The sequence below is a fragment of the Antennarius striatus genome, chromosome 20 (genome assembly GCF_040054535.1).
Source record: "Antennarius striatus isolate MH-2024 chromosome 20, ASM4005453v1, whole genome shotgun sequence".
Lineage (NCBI taxonomy): Eukaryota > Metazoa > Chordata > Actinopteri > Lophiiformes > Antennariidae > Antennarius > Antennarius striatus.
The window spans coordinates 287,986-305,000 of record NC_090795.1 but is presented as its reverse complement, the minus strand read 5'-3'; the positions used below and the strand labels follow the sequence as shown (position 1 = coordinate 305,000).

The window sequence follows — 17,015 nt, the reverse complement described above, 5'->3', positions numbered from 1 at the left end:
CTGCTCTGTGTGTGTGTGTGTGTGTGTGTGTGTGTGTGTGTGTGTGTGTGTGTGTGTGATTGGACGACAATGAGAGATGAGCCCTTCCCCCTCTGAACAGCTCACATCCTACAGTTCCCACAATGCAATGCACAGGAGCTGGATGGGCTGCGTCCAGTCCACCAGGTACTGATCCAGGACCATCTGGTCCCCCCATGATCTCCCCAGACCCCACCTGATGAGGAACACCAGCGGTGATGCTGATTGGCTGGAGGCGTGTGACAGATGGAGGGGGCGGGGCTCTGGATTTTCTCCATCTTCCTGTGGAGGTGTGGATGAGACTCTCGCTCGGAGCTAGTTTCCACAGGACACGCCCCCTCAGTGGAGGAGGAGCCGAGGCTGCTGGGAAATGATGAATAACCCAGTAGGATGACTGTAGGATCAAGTTAACCCAGTAGGATGACTGTAGGATCAAGTTAACCCAGTAGGATGACTGTAGGATCAAGTTAACCCAGTAGGATGACTGTAGGATCAAGTTAACCCGGTAGGATGACTGTAGGATCAAGTTAACCCAGTAGGATGACTGTAGGATCAAGTTAACCCGGTAGGATGACTGTAGGATCAAGTTAACCCGGTAGGATGACTGTAGGATCAAGTTAACCCAGTAGGATGACTGTAGGATCAAGTTAACCCAGTAGGATGACTGTAGGATCAAGTTAACCCGGTAGGATGACTGTAGGATCAAGTTAACCCAGTAGGATGACTGTAGGATCAAGTTAACCCGGTAGGATGACTGTAGGATCAAGTTAACCCGGTAGGATGACTGTAGGATCAAGTTAACCCAGTAGGATGACTGTAGGATCAAGTTAACCCAGTAGGATGACTGTAGGATCAAGTTAACCCAGTAGGATGACTGTAGGATCAAGTTAACCCGGTAGGATGACTGTAGGATCAAGTTAACCCAGTAGGATGACTGTAGGATCAAGTTAACCCGGTAGGATGACTGTAGGATCAAGTTAACCCGGTAGGATGACTGTAGGATCAAGTTAACCCAGTAGGATGACTGTAGGATCAAGTTAACCCAGTAGGATGACTGTAGGATCAAGTTAACCCAGTAGGATGACTGTAGGATCAAGTTAACCCAGTAGGATGACTGTAGGATCAAGTTAATCCGGTAGGATGAATGAACCACCAACCAGAACCACAACTGTTACTAAAACTGGAGTCACGACAGGCGTCAGCCCGAGGGGGAGAAGTCAAAAACAAAGACCTACAGACACGCCTACAGACAGACCTACAGACAGGCATACAGACAGACCTACAGACAGGCATACAGACAGACCTACAGACAGGCATACAGACAGGCATACAGACAGACCTACAGACAGGCATACAGACAGACCTACAGACAGGCATACAGACAGACCTACAGACAGACAAGCCTAAAGACATACAGACAGGACTACAGACAGACAGACAAGCCTACAGACAGACAAGACTATAGACATACAGACAGGCCTACAGATGGACAGACTCACGCGCTGCAGTAGGGCGTCTTGTCGTAGCCCTTGTAGGTCTTCATGTTCAGGGTCATCTTGCAGACGTCGCAGTGGAAACATCCTTTATGCCAGTTCTGCAGAGACACCACTTCCTGTCAGCTGACCCTCGACAAGGCTAGCAGGGGTGTTAGCATGTCGCTAGAGTAACGGGCTAGCCTCTGACGTGAGCACCGTCTGATGATGTCATCAAGTTTATGTCCAATCATTGTTGACAATCCAGGGGACGATTTGAGGCCTGTACCATAAAGCTGGATTACAGTTTAGCCAGATAAGTTCAGGCTTAACCCTGGCTTTTCGGTACCATAAAGGTGGCTGACTTTCTATCGGGCTACGTTGTCGCGGTAACCTATGGTGAACACCTGACCTGCTCCGGAGCAGGATAAGTTTAGGATAAGATCAGCAGGTATAACAGCCCCACCTACTGACCAATCAGAGCTCAGCAGGTATAACAGCCCCACCTACTGACCAATCAGAGCTCAGCAGGTAAAACAGCCCCACCTACTGACCAATCAGAGCTCAGCAGGTATAACAGCCCCACCTACTGACCAATCGGTTCTCCTGAAAACGGGCCGTCCGTTCCCTGAGAACCCGGTGGATCTCGGGTCACAGCTTGTGTGCAGAGCGCTCAGGCAGAGAGAATATTTAGGGATGGCTGTAATCCGGTGGGATTGGCTGAACAATGACTGTAGAAAGGTAGAGGTTTTGGGGGGAGGGGTTACATTACATCTGTCAGCTGCTGGAGCCTCACATCAGGAATGGAACGCACCCCAACCCCGCGCTGACAGCCCCCCACAGTGTGCATTGACCTGAGGGTCTTTGAGACAGTTCATATATTTCTGAGTGATGTTGGTAATTATTATGATGTCCTGAAATCCCTCGTTGGACGGGTTACAAGCAAGACACAGATAGAATGTCATTGATCAGTGATTTGTTTCAGTAGATCATGGATTGATTGATTGATTGATTGATTGATTGATTGATTGATTGATTGATTGATTGATCGGTACTTTAATGTATTGTGTTGGCGATGCTGAAAACCTGTGAAGAACACAGTACGTAGAGCTGTTCATAAAGTCACGGGGCTACGATCACATGTCATAACCAAACATGTGGTTCACACACACATGTATGAACACACACATGTTACTGTAGTCAGATACACAAGTGCAGTCATAGTGGGGCAGTAATATTATAATGGCACCAACTTCCTCATTGACGCAGTCGGCCATGTTTTCCCAGAGATCCTTGCTCCGTTTGGCAGCTGCAGCTGTGTTGCTGATTGCTGGATAATTGATTTGTATTGATCGTATTTATTAATTATTATTGTTTGCTCCTCCGTTGTGAAATATGCGTCTCGGGCCGGTTTGTTGCATGTTTGTGATTGGTCGCATGCATTAAACTCCGCCCTTTTTATGTGAGCGCACACAGATCTAGAGTGGACAAGTCTGGATTGAATTAGTGAGTTGATAGCCGGCTTTATGGTACCGAAAATCTGGAGGGTGGATGTCTGGGTAAGTGAAGCCAGATAAGGAAGAGGAAGCCTGGCTAGGTTAATCCAGCTTCATGGGACAGGACTCTGGATCCAGAACACAATCTATGATGTCTGAATCCGCAGGACACGCCCCCTCTGAGGGGAGGAGCCTCTCTCACACACCCACTTAAACTCACTGTATTCCTTTTTTTATGGATCCCAGTCTAAACACTAGTTTTCTATTTGTGATTGGACAGTGATGACGTCACTGTGACGCGGTCACGTTCAAACGCATGTGTAAACACAGGTACCAATAACCAATCGATCGATCCGATTCATGCCAGTCAGAGCAGGTCCGTGACTTTAACCTTGAACGGTGTGAAAGCTTCTTTCCTCCACGTTAAACCCCAGTTGTTTGGTCACGTGACCACAGCGCCCGTGTTACGTCATCACACCTGAGCGCGTGCCGGGCTCACCTTGTCCAGGCAGCTGACTCTCTCCGTCGGGTAGACGATCTTCCCGCAGCGGGCGCACGGAGGGTTCATCCCGCCACCTGCTCCGGGCTCCAGCGGCGCTGCTCGGTACCGGAGGGAGGCGAACGGGCTCAAGACGTCCCGGGGTCGAGCTCCACCGACGGACACCGAGAACTGACAGGAAGCGCGGCTCCGCCCGGCGCTCCGCTGCTCACCGTCCGGTCTGAGGGCGAAGGATGCTGAGCGGACCGAGCGCTGCAAGCTAGCGGAAATGAGACAGCAGCACACCGGAAGTTACACCCCAAAACAGGAAGTGATTCAACGGCGAAATAAAAGAGACGAAAATTTGAGCGAATCAAATCAAAATGTCAAATTTAAATGTAATATTATTATTATTATTAATAATAATTTGTTAATAATAATAATAATAATAATATTAATATTAATATTAATATTAATATATTAATAGTAATAATAGTACGATTAATAAATAGTAATTAATATAATATATATGTCCAAAGCCGTTTAAGTCAATCCACTGGACGTTAAGAAAGTTCTTGAAGACCTTTCGTCTCTCATCCAAAAGACTTATCCAAGAGACGGATATTATAGAGATTGATATTATAGAGATTGATATTATAGAGATTGATATTATAGAGATTGATATTATAGAGACTGATATTATAGAGATTGATATTATAGAGATTGATATTATAGAGATTGATATTATAGAGATTGATATTATAGAGATTGATATTATAGAGATTGATATTATAGAGATTGATATTATAGAGATTGATATTATAGAGACTGATATTATAGAGACTGATATTATAGAGATTGATATTATAGAGATTGATATTATAGAGACTGATATTATAGAGACTGATATTAAATCCTAGATACTTCACAACTTCTTAATGTTGAACAGTAACAAACCTGAAGTCATTATTATTGGGCTGAAGCATCTCAGAGATGATCTCTCTAACATTGTAATTCTCTTAGACAGCATTGATCTATTCTCCACCAGTGAAGTCAGGAACCTGGGAGTGATTTCTGATCAACATCTGTCCTCTGGTTCTCATCAGTCTGTATCCCAGACAGACTTCTTTCACTGGAGAAATATTACTAAAGTTAGAAATGTCTTATCCTTTAAAGACGCAGAGAAAACCATTCATGCCTTTGTTACTTCTAGATTGGATTACTGCAATTCCTTATTATGGGCTGTTCTAGCTCCTCTATTAGGACTCTACAGTTAGTTCAGAATGCAGCTGGAGGAGAGAACACATCTCTCCTGTCCTAGCGTCACTTCATCGGCTCCAGATTCATTATAGAATACAATTCAAACTCCTCATGATCACATAAAGCTCTCCACTGTAAGGCTCCGTCTGACATGGAGATCTGATTCAAGTCTATCACCCCCCCAGGGCCCTTCCATCAGAGGAGGCAGGATTTCTGGTGACCCGTCGGGTTTTTAAGAGTAGAACAGGAGGCAGAAGCTTCAGCTATCTGCCCCTCTACTCTGGAACGATCTCCCAGCTTTGGTCTGGGGGGGGGGGGCAGACTCCCTTAGCTTATTTAAGAGTAGACTAAAAACCCTCCTCTTTGATAGAACCTACAATCAGAAATAACTTCCCCCCCCACTAGACATGCTGCTGAAGGCCGAGGCTGCTGGGGGTGTTGTTCCCCGTCTCCCCCGTTAAAGGGAGAGACTCTGGAGCTCCTGTCACCTCTTTATCTTTATACTCCTAGAAGTTATCACTCCTGTCAGATCACTCTCTCTGTCTGCACCACGCTGTCTCTGTTCCTCTGTTCCTCTGTTCCACAGGTGGACAACGTGGATGGAAGACAGGATATCCAAAGGCCTGGAAACCCCCCCCCCCCAATTCAACGAGAGATCACTGTGGACATTAAACTCAAACTGATCTATCTGCCACTTTCTCTCTCTCTCTCTTTTCCTTGACCTATCTCTGTCCCCAGTGTATTTCTCTTTCCCAACCAGGTCAAGATGGATGACCCCCCTCCAGAGTCTGGGTCCTGCCTGGAGTTTCTTCCTCAATAAGGGAGCCCCCCCCCACCGTCACTTATGCTGCTCTGGAGGGCATTGTTGGTTTTCTATCTGGAAAGCGCTTTGAAACGTCTTCTGATATGATTAAGCCCAATATAAATAAAAGTTGATTGATCGATTGATTGATTGACTTCTTCAGGAACTGATAACCATGACCTGGATGACTGAGAACCTACAGACATGACATAAATGAAGCAGAGAGAGTGAAAAAAATTTTAAACAAATGAAACACGACGTGTTGGTGTTTCTGTTGTTTATATCTAATATCGAAAACTTTTATAATTTACTGTTGTTTGTTACCATGGTTACCATAGTTTAACAGGACTGGGACACACACAGATAGACCCGGACTGACCCACAGATGGATCTGGAGAACCACAGAGAAGCCCACACAGGGGAGAAGGAACACACCTGTGATGATGTCACAGACAGCCTGATGCCGCCCGTCTCTCCTGAGGACAGGAGGGTTCTGGAGGTCTATCCATCCATCCATCCATCCATCCATCCATCCATCCATCCATCCATCAGCCCAGGAAGACACACCAATGACAATGGAGAGTGGACCCCTCTGAAGACCCGCCCACCAGGTGGAGTCACATGGCGTCCTCCAGAGGTTGTCCCTCTGCGTCACAGACCTCAGACATCTCCTGGACCCCCTGCTGGGAGGTGATGGCGTACCCGCGTCAGCATCTGGTTTGATCAGCTGATGCTGAGGGGCGGGGCCCAGTCTGGGTCAGGTCAGTAAGACGCTGTTCATCAAATCCCTGTTTGGGTTGTTTTACCTGGGTTCATGTTGCATGATGGGAGAGTGGCTTCATGGGGGGGGGGCGGGTGGCTTCATGGGGAGGGGGCTTCATGAGGGGGGGGTGGCTTCATAAGGGGGGGCGGGTGGCTTCATGGGGAGGGGGCTTCATGAGGGGGGGGTGGCTTCATGAGGGGGGGCGGGTGGCTTCATGAGGGGGGGGGGTGGCTTCATGAGGGGGGGGGGGTGGCTTCATGATGGGTTCCATTCGAGCCAACCAGAAGCCATGGCTGACAGGGGAAGTCCACAGGCTCCTGAGGGCACGGACCACGGCCTTCAGAGCTGGGGACGAGGTGGGCCTGAGGACAGTGTAGGAGCCAAAATGAATGTTTGTTTGCATGAACTGATATATGTTCTGTTTGAGCCATACCCAGATTGACCCCCATCCAGTGGCTGGACTGGGGCATAAAAGTCCAGTCATCCTACCTGGAGGGCGTGGCCGGAGCAGGAAGACAGTCTTTGACACTCAATGCATAACCTCCAAGCTTTAGTTTAGACTAATCCTCCTTTGTAAATTCTAACTTTATCAGTGCAATCCTTATTTGAATTTAACATTTGATCTTCTGGGCTTTTGTATTAATTTTAGTTTGTAATAAATGTTGGTTCATTTTTTGCTACAAACCTTTGTGGACCTTGGATCATTTTGGACTGCTAGACAGTCAGATATTTTTGCTCGGCCACCAATGGTTATCAATAGGCCCAAGAAATATCCAGTACACAAGTCAAAGACTTTTTCCATCAAGAAAAGAAGAACTGCTTTCAACAAACAAAGAAAGGACTCCATTCAACAAGGAAGTAAAGAACTCCAAGACCAAACACTGGACTGGACATGGAGAGCTGGATGTATGGATCAGCACATGGCTGCATTGTTTGAGGTGATGTACTCCCTCTATGAATTTCAAAAGCATGCTTTGATATTGGAAAGGAATTAAGGAAATCTGCTATTGGAGTGGATTATACTGTGGATCTGTTCAAATATCAAGAGTCTACTATAGGAGTGGATTGTTTGGATAATCAATACAGTAACAGTTAAAATACAAGTATGTCAGATGAAACAAAGAGAAGTGAAGAGGAGGAAAGCATGGTCTCATACAAAAACACAGACATGGAAGAGAGGGAACGTACTGAACGTGCAACTAAACTCAGACTTGCCAGACAAGGAAAATTGGCACACATAACCAGAAGAAAGAATATAATGGTAGAACTCATGGAGGATGCAACATGTGTGCATTATAGACAGCGAGGGCCAACCTGTCACGAGGCATCAGAGTGGCCCAGAGACAGTCCTCCAGGAGGATCGCCACCCACTTCAGTGACAGCAGAGACACCAGGAACCTGTGGTGGGGGATCCAGTCCATTACGGACTACAAGCCCCTTCCACAGTCCTGCGACAGCTCCACCACTCTGCTGAACCAGCTGAATGACTTCTTTGCGCGCTTTGAGGCAGACAATGGCCACAGGCAGTTCGAGTCGGTAGCAACACCTCCAGCACCATCACGCTGAACATGGGAGCCCCCCAAGGATGTGTTCTGAGCCCCCTCCTCTTGACTCTGTTGACCCACGACTGCACACCAACTTCCAGCTCCAACCTCTTCATCAGGTTTGCAGACGACACGACTGTGGTGGGTCTCATGAACAACAACGATGAGACAGCCTACAGGAATGAGGGGGGCCTCCTGGCTATGTGGTGCAAGGACAACCATCTCCATCTGAATGTGGAGAAGACGAAGGAGATTGTTGTGGACTTCAGGAGAACACGCACCCAGCATGCTCCACTAACCATCAACGGTGCTGCAGTGGAAAGGGTCAGCAGCACCAAGTTCCTGGGTGTGCCCATCTCTGAGGACCTGTCCTGGGACCACAACACCGCATCGCTGGGCAACAAAGCCAGCGATCAGAGGCACCACAGGGTCTTAAGGCACCACTGCTGTAAGACCCTGCAGCGCATCGTGAGAGCAGCTGAAAAGATCACTGGTGTCTCTCCCCCTCTTCCCTCACAGACATTTATAACACCCGCCTCACCCACAAAGCCATCAGCATTGCAGGTGACCCCCCCCCCACAGCCTTTTCATCCTGCTGCCATCAGGTAGGAGACTGCAGAGTCTGGACCAGAACCAGCAGGATCAAGGACAGTTTCTGTCACCAGGCTGTCAGGAGGCCCAACCCCCTCCCTGCTCTGCCCCCTGACACAAACCTGAACTCTACTCTCACCCTGCCCCCCCCCCAGCACCTGACTACCTATCTCTCCCTCCCCCCATCAACTCAGGGACTGGTCACACGTCAATCCCCTATGAGATTAGAGTGTACAGAGATGTTAACCATCCCTTGTGTTTCGTTTGGCCTGAATAAAAGACCACCCCCTCTTTTCAAGGCTCAAGTTTGAAAAAACTTTTTGAACACCAAATTTAATTTTGATAGAGAAAATAATTACAGTACATCTGAAACAAATGATTATAACAATATATTCGAGAGAAAAACTGTAGTGCAATAAAATAATGCAAACTGGTTTAAACTTGAGAGTAGCTGAGATCTGTCGAGTCAGAACATTACCTCTCACCCCCATCCTCTGGCTCCTCTGGCTCCTCCCACAGCACCTCACCCTCACCGCCGCCACACCTTTTGATATGCAACATTTTTTTGCATCATAACTTCTCCTCAGCTGCCGGTTAACCTGGACGATCTTCGACCCACTTTTCTCCAGATCGTCGCTATGTTTCTACATTTTCTGTTATCTCTTCTCCTATTTTCTTCTCTTTTCTTTCCACTATTTTATATTTTCCTTCTTCGTGACAGGGGTTCGATTTGGCCTGGGGAGTTAGTTCAGCATTCATTTTAACGGTATCTGGCGCCATCTAGCGTTGTGAATGGGTATAATGTCTAGACCCCGAATATAAGACGACCCCCATTTTGTCATTCTTATTTCAATGCAAAAAACACCGTCTTATATTCGGGCCAATACGGTACTTCGTGCTGTACTGTCTGATGTACTGTCTGTGTTGTACTGTGTTGTACTGTGTTGTACTGTCTGTTGTACTGCCTGTGTTGTACTGTCTGTGTTGTACTGTGTTGTACTGTCTGTTGTACTGCCTGTGTTGTACTGTCTGTGTTGTACTGTGTTGTACTGCCTGTGTTGTACTGCCTGTTGTACTGCCTGTGTTGTACTGCCTGTTGTACTGTCTGTGTTGTACTGCCTGTGTTGTACTGCCTGTTGTACTGCCTGTGTTGTACTGCTTGTGTTGTACTGCCTGTTGTACTGCATGTGTTGTACTGCCTGTTGTACTGCCTGTGTTGTACTGCCTGTTTTGTACTGCCTGTTGTACTGCATGTGTTGTACTGCCTGTTGTACTGCCTGTTGTACTGCTTGTGTTGTACTGCCTGTTGTACTGCCTGTGTTGTACTGCCTGTTGTACTGCCTACGTTGTACTGCCTACGTTGTACTGCCTGTTGTACTGCCTGTTGACCGTGGGTCAGAGAGAACTACATTTCCATCTGTGCTGTATGTCGTACATACATGGTACACGTGACAATAAAGCTGACTTGACTTCATGATAGGGGAGTGGCTTCATGGTGGGGGAGTGTTAAAGGAATGTTGAGCGGTGACATCATCTTTAGAATGGTGATGTCATCATGGTGATGACATAAGAGTGGTTAGAGTGGTGACATCATCATCACTCTTCATGTTAAATTCAAACAGTTCCACAGCTGATGCTGATTGGCTGCTCAAACCTCTAGTCAGACTGCTCCTCTGCTCTGATTGGTCCGTTCACCTTCAGTGGTAGGCCCCTGAGCAGGAAGCTAACCTACTGCTTTATTACTGGTGAACCTAAATCGTCCTACTCCTACAGCCGGCGCCATGTGACCACTGGATGTCCAATCAGCTGACGACACGATCACAACACTGATCAATGATAATTGATTTGTAATCACACAGCGACTCTCGGTTTTTCTGTGATGTAGTATATAACTACAATAATCTGTACAATGTGTATTATCTATTGAACATTCATGAATACACTCTATCATATTTATAATATCTGATCATGTCAAAACGTTCTGAAGGAAAACAAACCGACTGTTTTTCAGTGACGCGTTGCAGAGAGCAGCCAATGGCTGCATTGAGGGGCGTGGCTAAACAAACCGGACGACCCCTTGCCGGCTGGTAAACACGGTGGGGGCCAATGTCTGGTCACGTGAGTGGACCGGAGAGCGGTACGTCACAGCTCCACATTGTGATCAGATCAGAGGAAGATGAGGGTTCTCCTCTTCATCTCGGTCCCGATCCGCGTTGGTTCAGCCGCGTTGATCACGTGACGAGGATGCGTTTTAACGTGGGGGGGCAGGGGGGTCCGGCAGCCAGTCTCCGGGTCTCCGAGAGAACAAAGAGAAGCAGTCCACATGTCCCTGGCCTGGCCCCGCCCCCCGTGCAGCGCTCCGCCTCATTGGCCAGCCCCGCTGCCGCCAACGTCCAATCGTGTGACACCACATTGAGCAGCCTGAAGGTGGGCTCCTGTGATTGGTCCGCTCGTTTGGCGCCTCTTGAATGTGCCGTCGCGTGCGGTGGGCGGGAGCGCGAGGCGGTGAGCGGGCTGATCCGCGGACCCGAGGCGGAAACGATCCTCCTCACGAGCGCACCGACGACACGCGCGTGACTTCCACCGGGCTGTTCGGTGTGAACCGGGACCACCGGGACCACCGGGACCACCGGGACCACCGGGACTACCGGGACCACCGGGACCACCGGGACCGACCGCAGCCTCTGCCCGAAGCGGCTTCCGGGGGCCGCGAGCCGGCAAACAGGCGCTTCCTGTCGCGGAGCTCACGGCTAAGCTAGCCGCTGCGGCTAACCGGGACAGCGCCACACAAAGAACCGCTCCGCCGGCGGTGACCGCGTCCATCCCGGGCCGCTCCGCTGGAGGAGGACCGCGCCCCCCGGGCAGGTGAGGCGGGCTGCCGGCGGGTCTGCGTCCGGGGTCGTCCCGGGGGGGCTTTGTTAGCTCGCTGCTAGCCGGTCGGTGCGGGTCCGAACATGGCAGCTCCGACGGAGGACCCGGATGTGTGTGACGGGGGGGGGGGGGGGGTTGTTTGAGGCTTTGAGCTGAGGAACCTGGTGGGGGGGCAGCTTGTTAGCTGGAGGTAGCGTCCGCCCGGCGGCCCGGAGCTGTTTGGACGCGTTCCGTTAATCTGCCCGGTGGGGGGGTGAGGGGGGGTGATCCGGTTCACCACCGGCGGGGAGGAACTCACGAGCCCACGCTGTGACGCAAACTTATCAGGTGTGTCAGGCTGACGTCAGAGCTGTTCCGGGTCAGCTGACTTCATCTACAGGTGGAGTCCACCCCCCCTCTGTTGTTACAGGAAGTGACGTTTTTTGTCCCTTTGTGATGAAGGCGGCACTGGTTGTGATTGGGTCCTGACCCAGCCAGCCGGGCTGTGATTGGCTGTGACCCTCTGTTCTCCGCAGACTGGTCATGGTGCTCACCGGGAAGAAAGGCCCCCCCTGCTGGAAGAGGAGGGTGAAGTCTGAGTACATGAGGCTCCGCCAGCTGAAGCGCTTCCGACGCGCCGACGAGGTCAAGGTGGGTGTTACACGACCCCCACGTGACCCCTCACACCACCCCCAAATGACCCCCCCACTGGTACACTAGCTAGCGGTTCGTTAGCACTAGCTAGCGCTCTGGTTCTTGTATCTCGTTGCGTTGGGGTCCACCCTGTGGTGCTGTTCCCCTCTGACCTCTGCCCCCCCCCCCCAGAGCATGTTCAACACCAACCGGCAGAAGATCCTGGAGCGCACCGACATCCTGAACCAGGAGTGGCGGACGCGGCGCATCCAGCCGGTCCACATCATGACGTCGGTGGGGTCCCTGCGGGGCACCAGAGAGGTGGGTGTAGTGGCTGAGTGTGACCCCCCCGTGTGACCCCTGACTGACCCCTGCTGTCCGGAGCAGTGCACCGTGGACAGCGGCTTCTCCGAGTTCCCGCGTCAGGTGATCCCCCTGAAGACGCTGAACGCCGTGGCGTCGGTGCCCGTCATGTACTCCTGGTCGCCGCTGCAGCAGAACTTCATGGTGAGTGTGTGGGGCGGGCCCCCCGGCGGGCCCCCAGGGGCCACGCCTCTCAGGCTGTGTGTGTGTGGCCCCAGGTGGAGGACGAGACGGTTCTGCACAACATCCCCTACATGGGGGACGAGATCCTGGACCAGGACGGGACCTTCATCGAGGAGCTCATCAAGAACTACGACGGCAAGGTGCACGGCGACCGAGGTGAGGACGTCACTAACAGCAGCTAGCTGCTCACGGCGGCTAGGGGTCGCTTACATGTGGAGGTCATATGACGCCACGCCGTTAGCTTCGTTTTCTTGTCGCACTCCTTGTGTGACATCATGATGACATCGCGATGACATCACCTCTGCTTGGCCCCCAGAGTGCGGCTTCATCAACGACGAGATCTTCGTGGAGCTGGTTAGCGCGCTAGCTCAGTACAGCGACAACGAGGATGATGATGACGACGAAGAGCAGGACTTCAAGATGGAGCTGTGTGACGGCAAGGAGCGCCACGACGACCCCCGCAAGGACGTGGGCGACGGCAAGTCAGGGGGCGCACGGGTCAGCAGGGGGTCAGGTTGAGCCCAGCAGGAGGTGGACCTGGGGGAGGGGGGTCAGCTGGTGGAACCGGTTCTACAACAACTAGCAAAGGGCTAACGCTAACCGCCTAGCACCTCTTAATGTAGTGGAACCCCGAAGAGTACACAGTTCATACCTCTGGTGTTGTTTTAGCTGCTAATTAGCATGTTGCTAAGGATGTGTATTTAGACTAATGCTAGTGAAAACACAGTAGCAGGCTAACATTAGCTAGGCTAATGTGGAACAAAGTCACCAACAGTCTGAGGAACCTGCTGACGTGATGTCACAGTGTTGTCAGGGAGGGGTTGATGTGGGTAGCCCCGCCCCCTGGTGTCAGTCTGACTCATGTGACCTGCAGGTCGGCCCCCCGGCGACGCCTCCAGGAAGTTCCCCTCCGATAAGATCTTCGAGGCGATCTCCTCCATGTTCCCAGACAAGGGCTCCACCGAGGAGCTGAAGGAGAAGTGAGTGACCCGCTTCTGGTCCCGGTCCGGTTCGGGATCCGGCCTCACCCCCCCTCTGTGTGCAGGTACAAGGAGCTGACGGAGCAGCAGCTGCCGGGGGCGCTGCCCCCCGAGTGCACGCCCAACATTGACGGCCCCCACGCGCGCTCGGTGCAGCGCGAGCAGAGCCTGCACTCCTTCCACACGCTGTTCTGCCGCCGCTGCTTCAAGTACGACTGCTTCCTGCACCGTAAGTCCTGCCCCCGTGACCCCGCCCCAGGCGGCGCCGCCTCCTGCTGATGATGTCATCTCCTACTGCAGCGTTCCACGCCACGCCCAACACCTACAAGCGCAAGAACCTGGAGAACCTGGTGGACAGCAAACCCTGTGGGCTGGACTGCTACATGTACCTGGTGCAGGTACGCTAGGCTAATGCTAGCATGGCACGCGGTGTGGTTAACGCTAGCACCTGAACCAGTGCTTGTGTGTTTGCCCCCCCCCTAGGAAGGGATGCTGAGCGACTACCCAGGGGGAGGGGTTGGCGAGCGCTCCAAGACGCCATCCAAACGCGCGGCGGGGCGTCGCCGGGGGCGACAGCCCAGCAGCCGGCCCAGCACACCCACGGTTTCCTCGGAAACCAAAGACACGGACAGCGAGCGGGAGGGCAGCAAAGACGAGGACGACAAGAAGGACGACACCAGCAGTTCAGGTAGGCCCTGCCCACACCCGCTGTGCCCCGCCCACACCGGCTCTGACCCCCCCCCTCCTCCCCAGAGGGGAACTCCCGCTGCCAGACGCCGGTGCGCCTGAAGCTGACGGCGGCGGCCGATGTGGCGGAGGCGGACTGGAGCGGCGCCGAGGCGTCGCTGTTCCGCGTCCTGATTGGGACGTACTACGACAACTTCTGCGCCATCGCCCGCCTCATCGGCACCAAGACCTGCCGCCAGGTCAGCCCCCGCCCCGCCCGCAGGTGTCGCCCAGCGACAGTCACGTGACCTCCACCCCCACCCCTTGCAGGTGTACGAGTTCCGGGTCAAGGAGTCCAGCATCATCGCTCGAGCCCCCGCCGAGGACGAGGACACGCCCCCCAGGAAGAAGAAGAGGAAGCACCGCCTCTGGGCCACCCACTGCAGGAAGATCCAGCTGAAGAAGGACGGCTCGTCCAATCACGTGTACAACTACCAGCCATGTGACCACCCCCGCCAGCCGTGTGACTCGTCCTGCCCCTGCGTCACCGCGCAGAACTTCTGCGAGAAGTTCTGCCAGTGCAGCTCCGAGTGTGAGGCCCCGCCCCCAAACCACACAGGCCCCGCCCCTCCTGACCCCGTGCTAACCGCTGCCCCCCTCCCCCCAGGCCAGAACCGTTTCCCAGGATGCCGCTGTAAGGCGCAGTGCAACACCAAGCAGTGCCCCTGCTACCTGGCGGTGAGGGAGTGTGACCCTGACCTCTGCCTCACCTGCGGTGCCGCCGACCACTGGGACAGCAAGAACGTGTCCTGCAAGAACTGCTCCATCCAGAGGGGGGCCAAGAAGGTAAGGGGGGCCCAACGGGGAGGGGGGGTTGCGAGGCCCCGCCCCCCAGCTAACATTTGGATTGTCTGTAGCACCTCCTGCTGGCGCCGTCTGACGTGGCGGGGTGGGGCATCTTCATCAAGGAGCCGGTGCAGAAGAACGAGTTCATCTCTGAGTACTGCGGGGAGGTAGGAACAGCCCCTCCGGGGGGGGGGGGGTTCCTGCCGGGGGGGTCCCGGTCCCATGTGACTCTGTCTCTGCCTGCAGATCATCTCTCAGGACGAAGCCGACCGCCGCGGGAAAGTCTACGATAAATACATGTGCAGCTTCCTGTTCAACCTCAACAACGGTAAGCTAGCAGCAGGAGGCGGGCCGCCCTGCCCTCGGGGGCGGAGCCGGAACCAGAGCTGATCCCAGGTCTGTTCATATCCACAGATTTTGTTGTCGACGCCACGAGGAAAGGAAACAAGATCCGCTTCGCCAACCACTCCGTCAACCCCAACTGCTATGCAAAAGGTAGCTGCGCTAACTCGCTAATGCTAATCTGCCTCTGCTAGTGCATATTGTGCGCCAGCTGTAGCGCCAGCGCTAACCACTCCCTGTGTGCAGTGATGATGGTGAACGGCGACCACAGGATTGGGATCTTCGCCAAGAGGGCGATCCAGACGGGGGAGGAGCTTTTCTTCGACTACAGGTCAGTCTGGTTCTGATTGGCTGGGTCCGGATCCAGTACCATCCCCTGACTCCGCCCCCTGCGTTACAGGTACAGCCAGGCAGATGCCCTGAAGTACGTGGGGATCGAGAGGGAGATGGAGATCGCCTGATTCTACCTCCGGAGGGGTGGCGACGTGGAGGCCTTACTCAGACACGCCCCCTTCAGGAACCCCGCCCCCTCCAGGGAGGCGTGGCTCTGCTGTGGACTTTCTGTTTCCAACAAACCTTTGGTGTTTCTTCAGGTCAGACCTCGTCTGGTTTTCAGGGACCAAAATAAACAAACTGCCAGCCGGCGCTCAGCGGGGGGTGTCCCCTGTTGTCTGTCAGACGTCACATTCACTCCAGGGGATCTCAGATTCATTCAGGACTTCTGTGGGCGGAGACTAGTGGTTGTGGGCGGAGTCTCCTGAACAAGTTTCTAAGAGTTCTTTTGTTGTGGAATCTTTCACTTCCTGGTCAGGCTTTTACTTTGAAAACCTCAGGATGCCTTCAGGGCCGGCCGTAAACACCAGCAGTGATCAGCTGGTCCAGACCCCCTTCAGAAACACCACCTGCTCTTCCTCCTCCTCCTCTTCCTCACACAGACAGCCTGGTTCTGGTCCTGACCTGGTTCAGTTCCAGGTCCTGGATCTGGTTCCGGTTCTGGTGCTTTGACTCTATTCATTACGGTTTCAATCTGGACTACTTGGGGGCGCAGCCACCTCTGCAGTGACGTCCAATCAGTGTTGAGTTTTGCCGTTGACCAATCAGACGGTTCCTCTGGTGCTGACCGGCCCCTCCCACTGGTCCCTGAACAAACCGTCTGGATGCTGGAGGTGGTGGGAGGAGCCTCCGGGTGGCGTCAGCAGCTGATTGGAGGACTGATGATGAAGACTGCTGCTTCTTCCTCGGTGCTGATTTTGTATGTTTACAGATTTTGTTGTTCAAAGTGAAGCAGAGTAAATAAACAATAAACAGGTTTGTTTGTTCAGAAGGTTTCATCCTTTAAAGGGGCGGGGCCATACAAGAGAGACTCCACCCACAGCTAAGACACGCCCAACATGGATCCAGAAACACCTGAAGAACTGAGACGAGCGTCTGACGGGGTCGAGTCCTGGGGGGGGGTCATGGCTGAGGACAACTCATTAAAATCAGTGATCAATTATCAGTATGATCAATTAACAACACCAGCGTTAGCGACATGAGTGCACCTGTGGTCCAGAGCTTATTTCTCTGGTTCTGTCAGGATTCTATTCTGGGTCGACTGAAAGCGTGATCAGATCAGAAACTCTACTCCACCTCTCCTAGACACTTCCACACCTCTACAGGTATATCATCAGGACCGACTGCCTTTCCACTCTTCATCCTCTTCAGTGCCCTCCTCACTTCATCCTGACT

General features: G+C 52.5%; 2 protein-coding genes across 2 annotated transcripts in view; one reads left to right on the top strand and one right to left on the bottom strand.

The window, feature by feature from the left end:
- LOC137587867 (LIM zinc-binding domain-containing Nebulette-like) overlaps nt 1-3,758 on the bottom strand; it is a 6,790-nt gene extending 3,032 nt beyond the window's left edge. The window contains exons 1-2 of the mRNA XM_068304541.1: nt 3,486-3,758; nt 1,518-1,612 (exon numbers count right to left, since the gene is read on the bottom strand). Coding sequence (XP_068160642.1) covers nt 1,518-1,612; nt 3,486-3,554 — 164 coding nt within the window. The 5' untranslated portion in view covers nt 3,555-3,758. The remainder of the gene's footprint in view (nt 1-1,517; nt 1,613-3,485) is intronic.
- Nucleotides 3,759-10,951: 7,193 nt separating this feature from the next.
- ezh2 (enhancer of zeste 2 polycomb repressive complex 2 subunit) lies at nt 10,952-16,597 on the top strand. The gene is made up of 18 exons (XM_068304035.1): nt 10,952-11,289; nt 11,811-11,925; nt 12,100-12,228; nt 12,295-12,414; nt 12,489-12,609; nt 12,770-12,931; nt 13,328-13,433; nt 13,499-13,662; nt 13,734-13,831; nt 13,917-14,121; nt 14,187-14,359; nt 14,430-14,691; nt 14,767-14,945; nt 15,017-15,112; nt 15,192-15,273; nt 15,360-15,440; nt 15,534-15,618; nt 15,688-16,597. The coding sequence occupies exons 2-18, from the start codon at nt 11,818-11,820 to the stop codon at nt 15,746-15,748; spliced, it is 2,232 nt and encodes a 743-aa protein (XP_068160136.1). The 5' UTR covers nt 10,952-11,289; nt 11,811-11,817; the 3' UTR covers nt 15,749-16,597.
- The last annotated feature ends 418 nt before the right edge of the window (nt 16,598-17,015 follow it).

Excerpts from the sequence above, each read along its gene's own strand:
- ezh2 (XM_068304035.1), top strand. The coding sequence starts at position 11,818 with ATGGTGCTCACCGGGAAGAAAGGCCCCCCCTGCTGGAAGAGGAGGGTG. Across the intron at positions 14,692-14,766 it reads CTGCCAGTGCAGCTCCGAGT|GCCAGAACCGTTTCCCAGGA; the intron begins GTGAGGCCCCGC and ends CCCTCCCCCCAG. Across the intron at positions 14,946-15,016 it reads TCCAGAGGGGGGCCAAGAAG|CACCTCCTGCTGGCGCCGTC; the intron begins GTAAGGGGGGCC and ends GATTGTCTGTAG.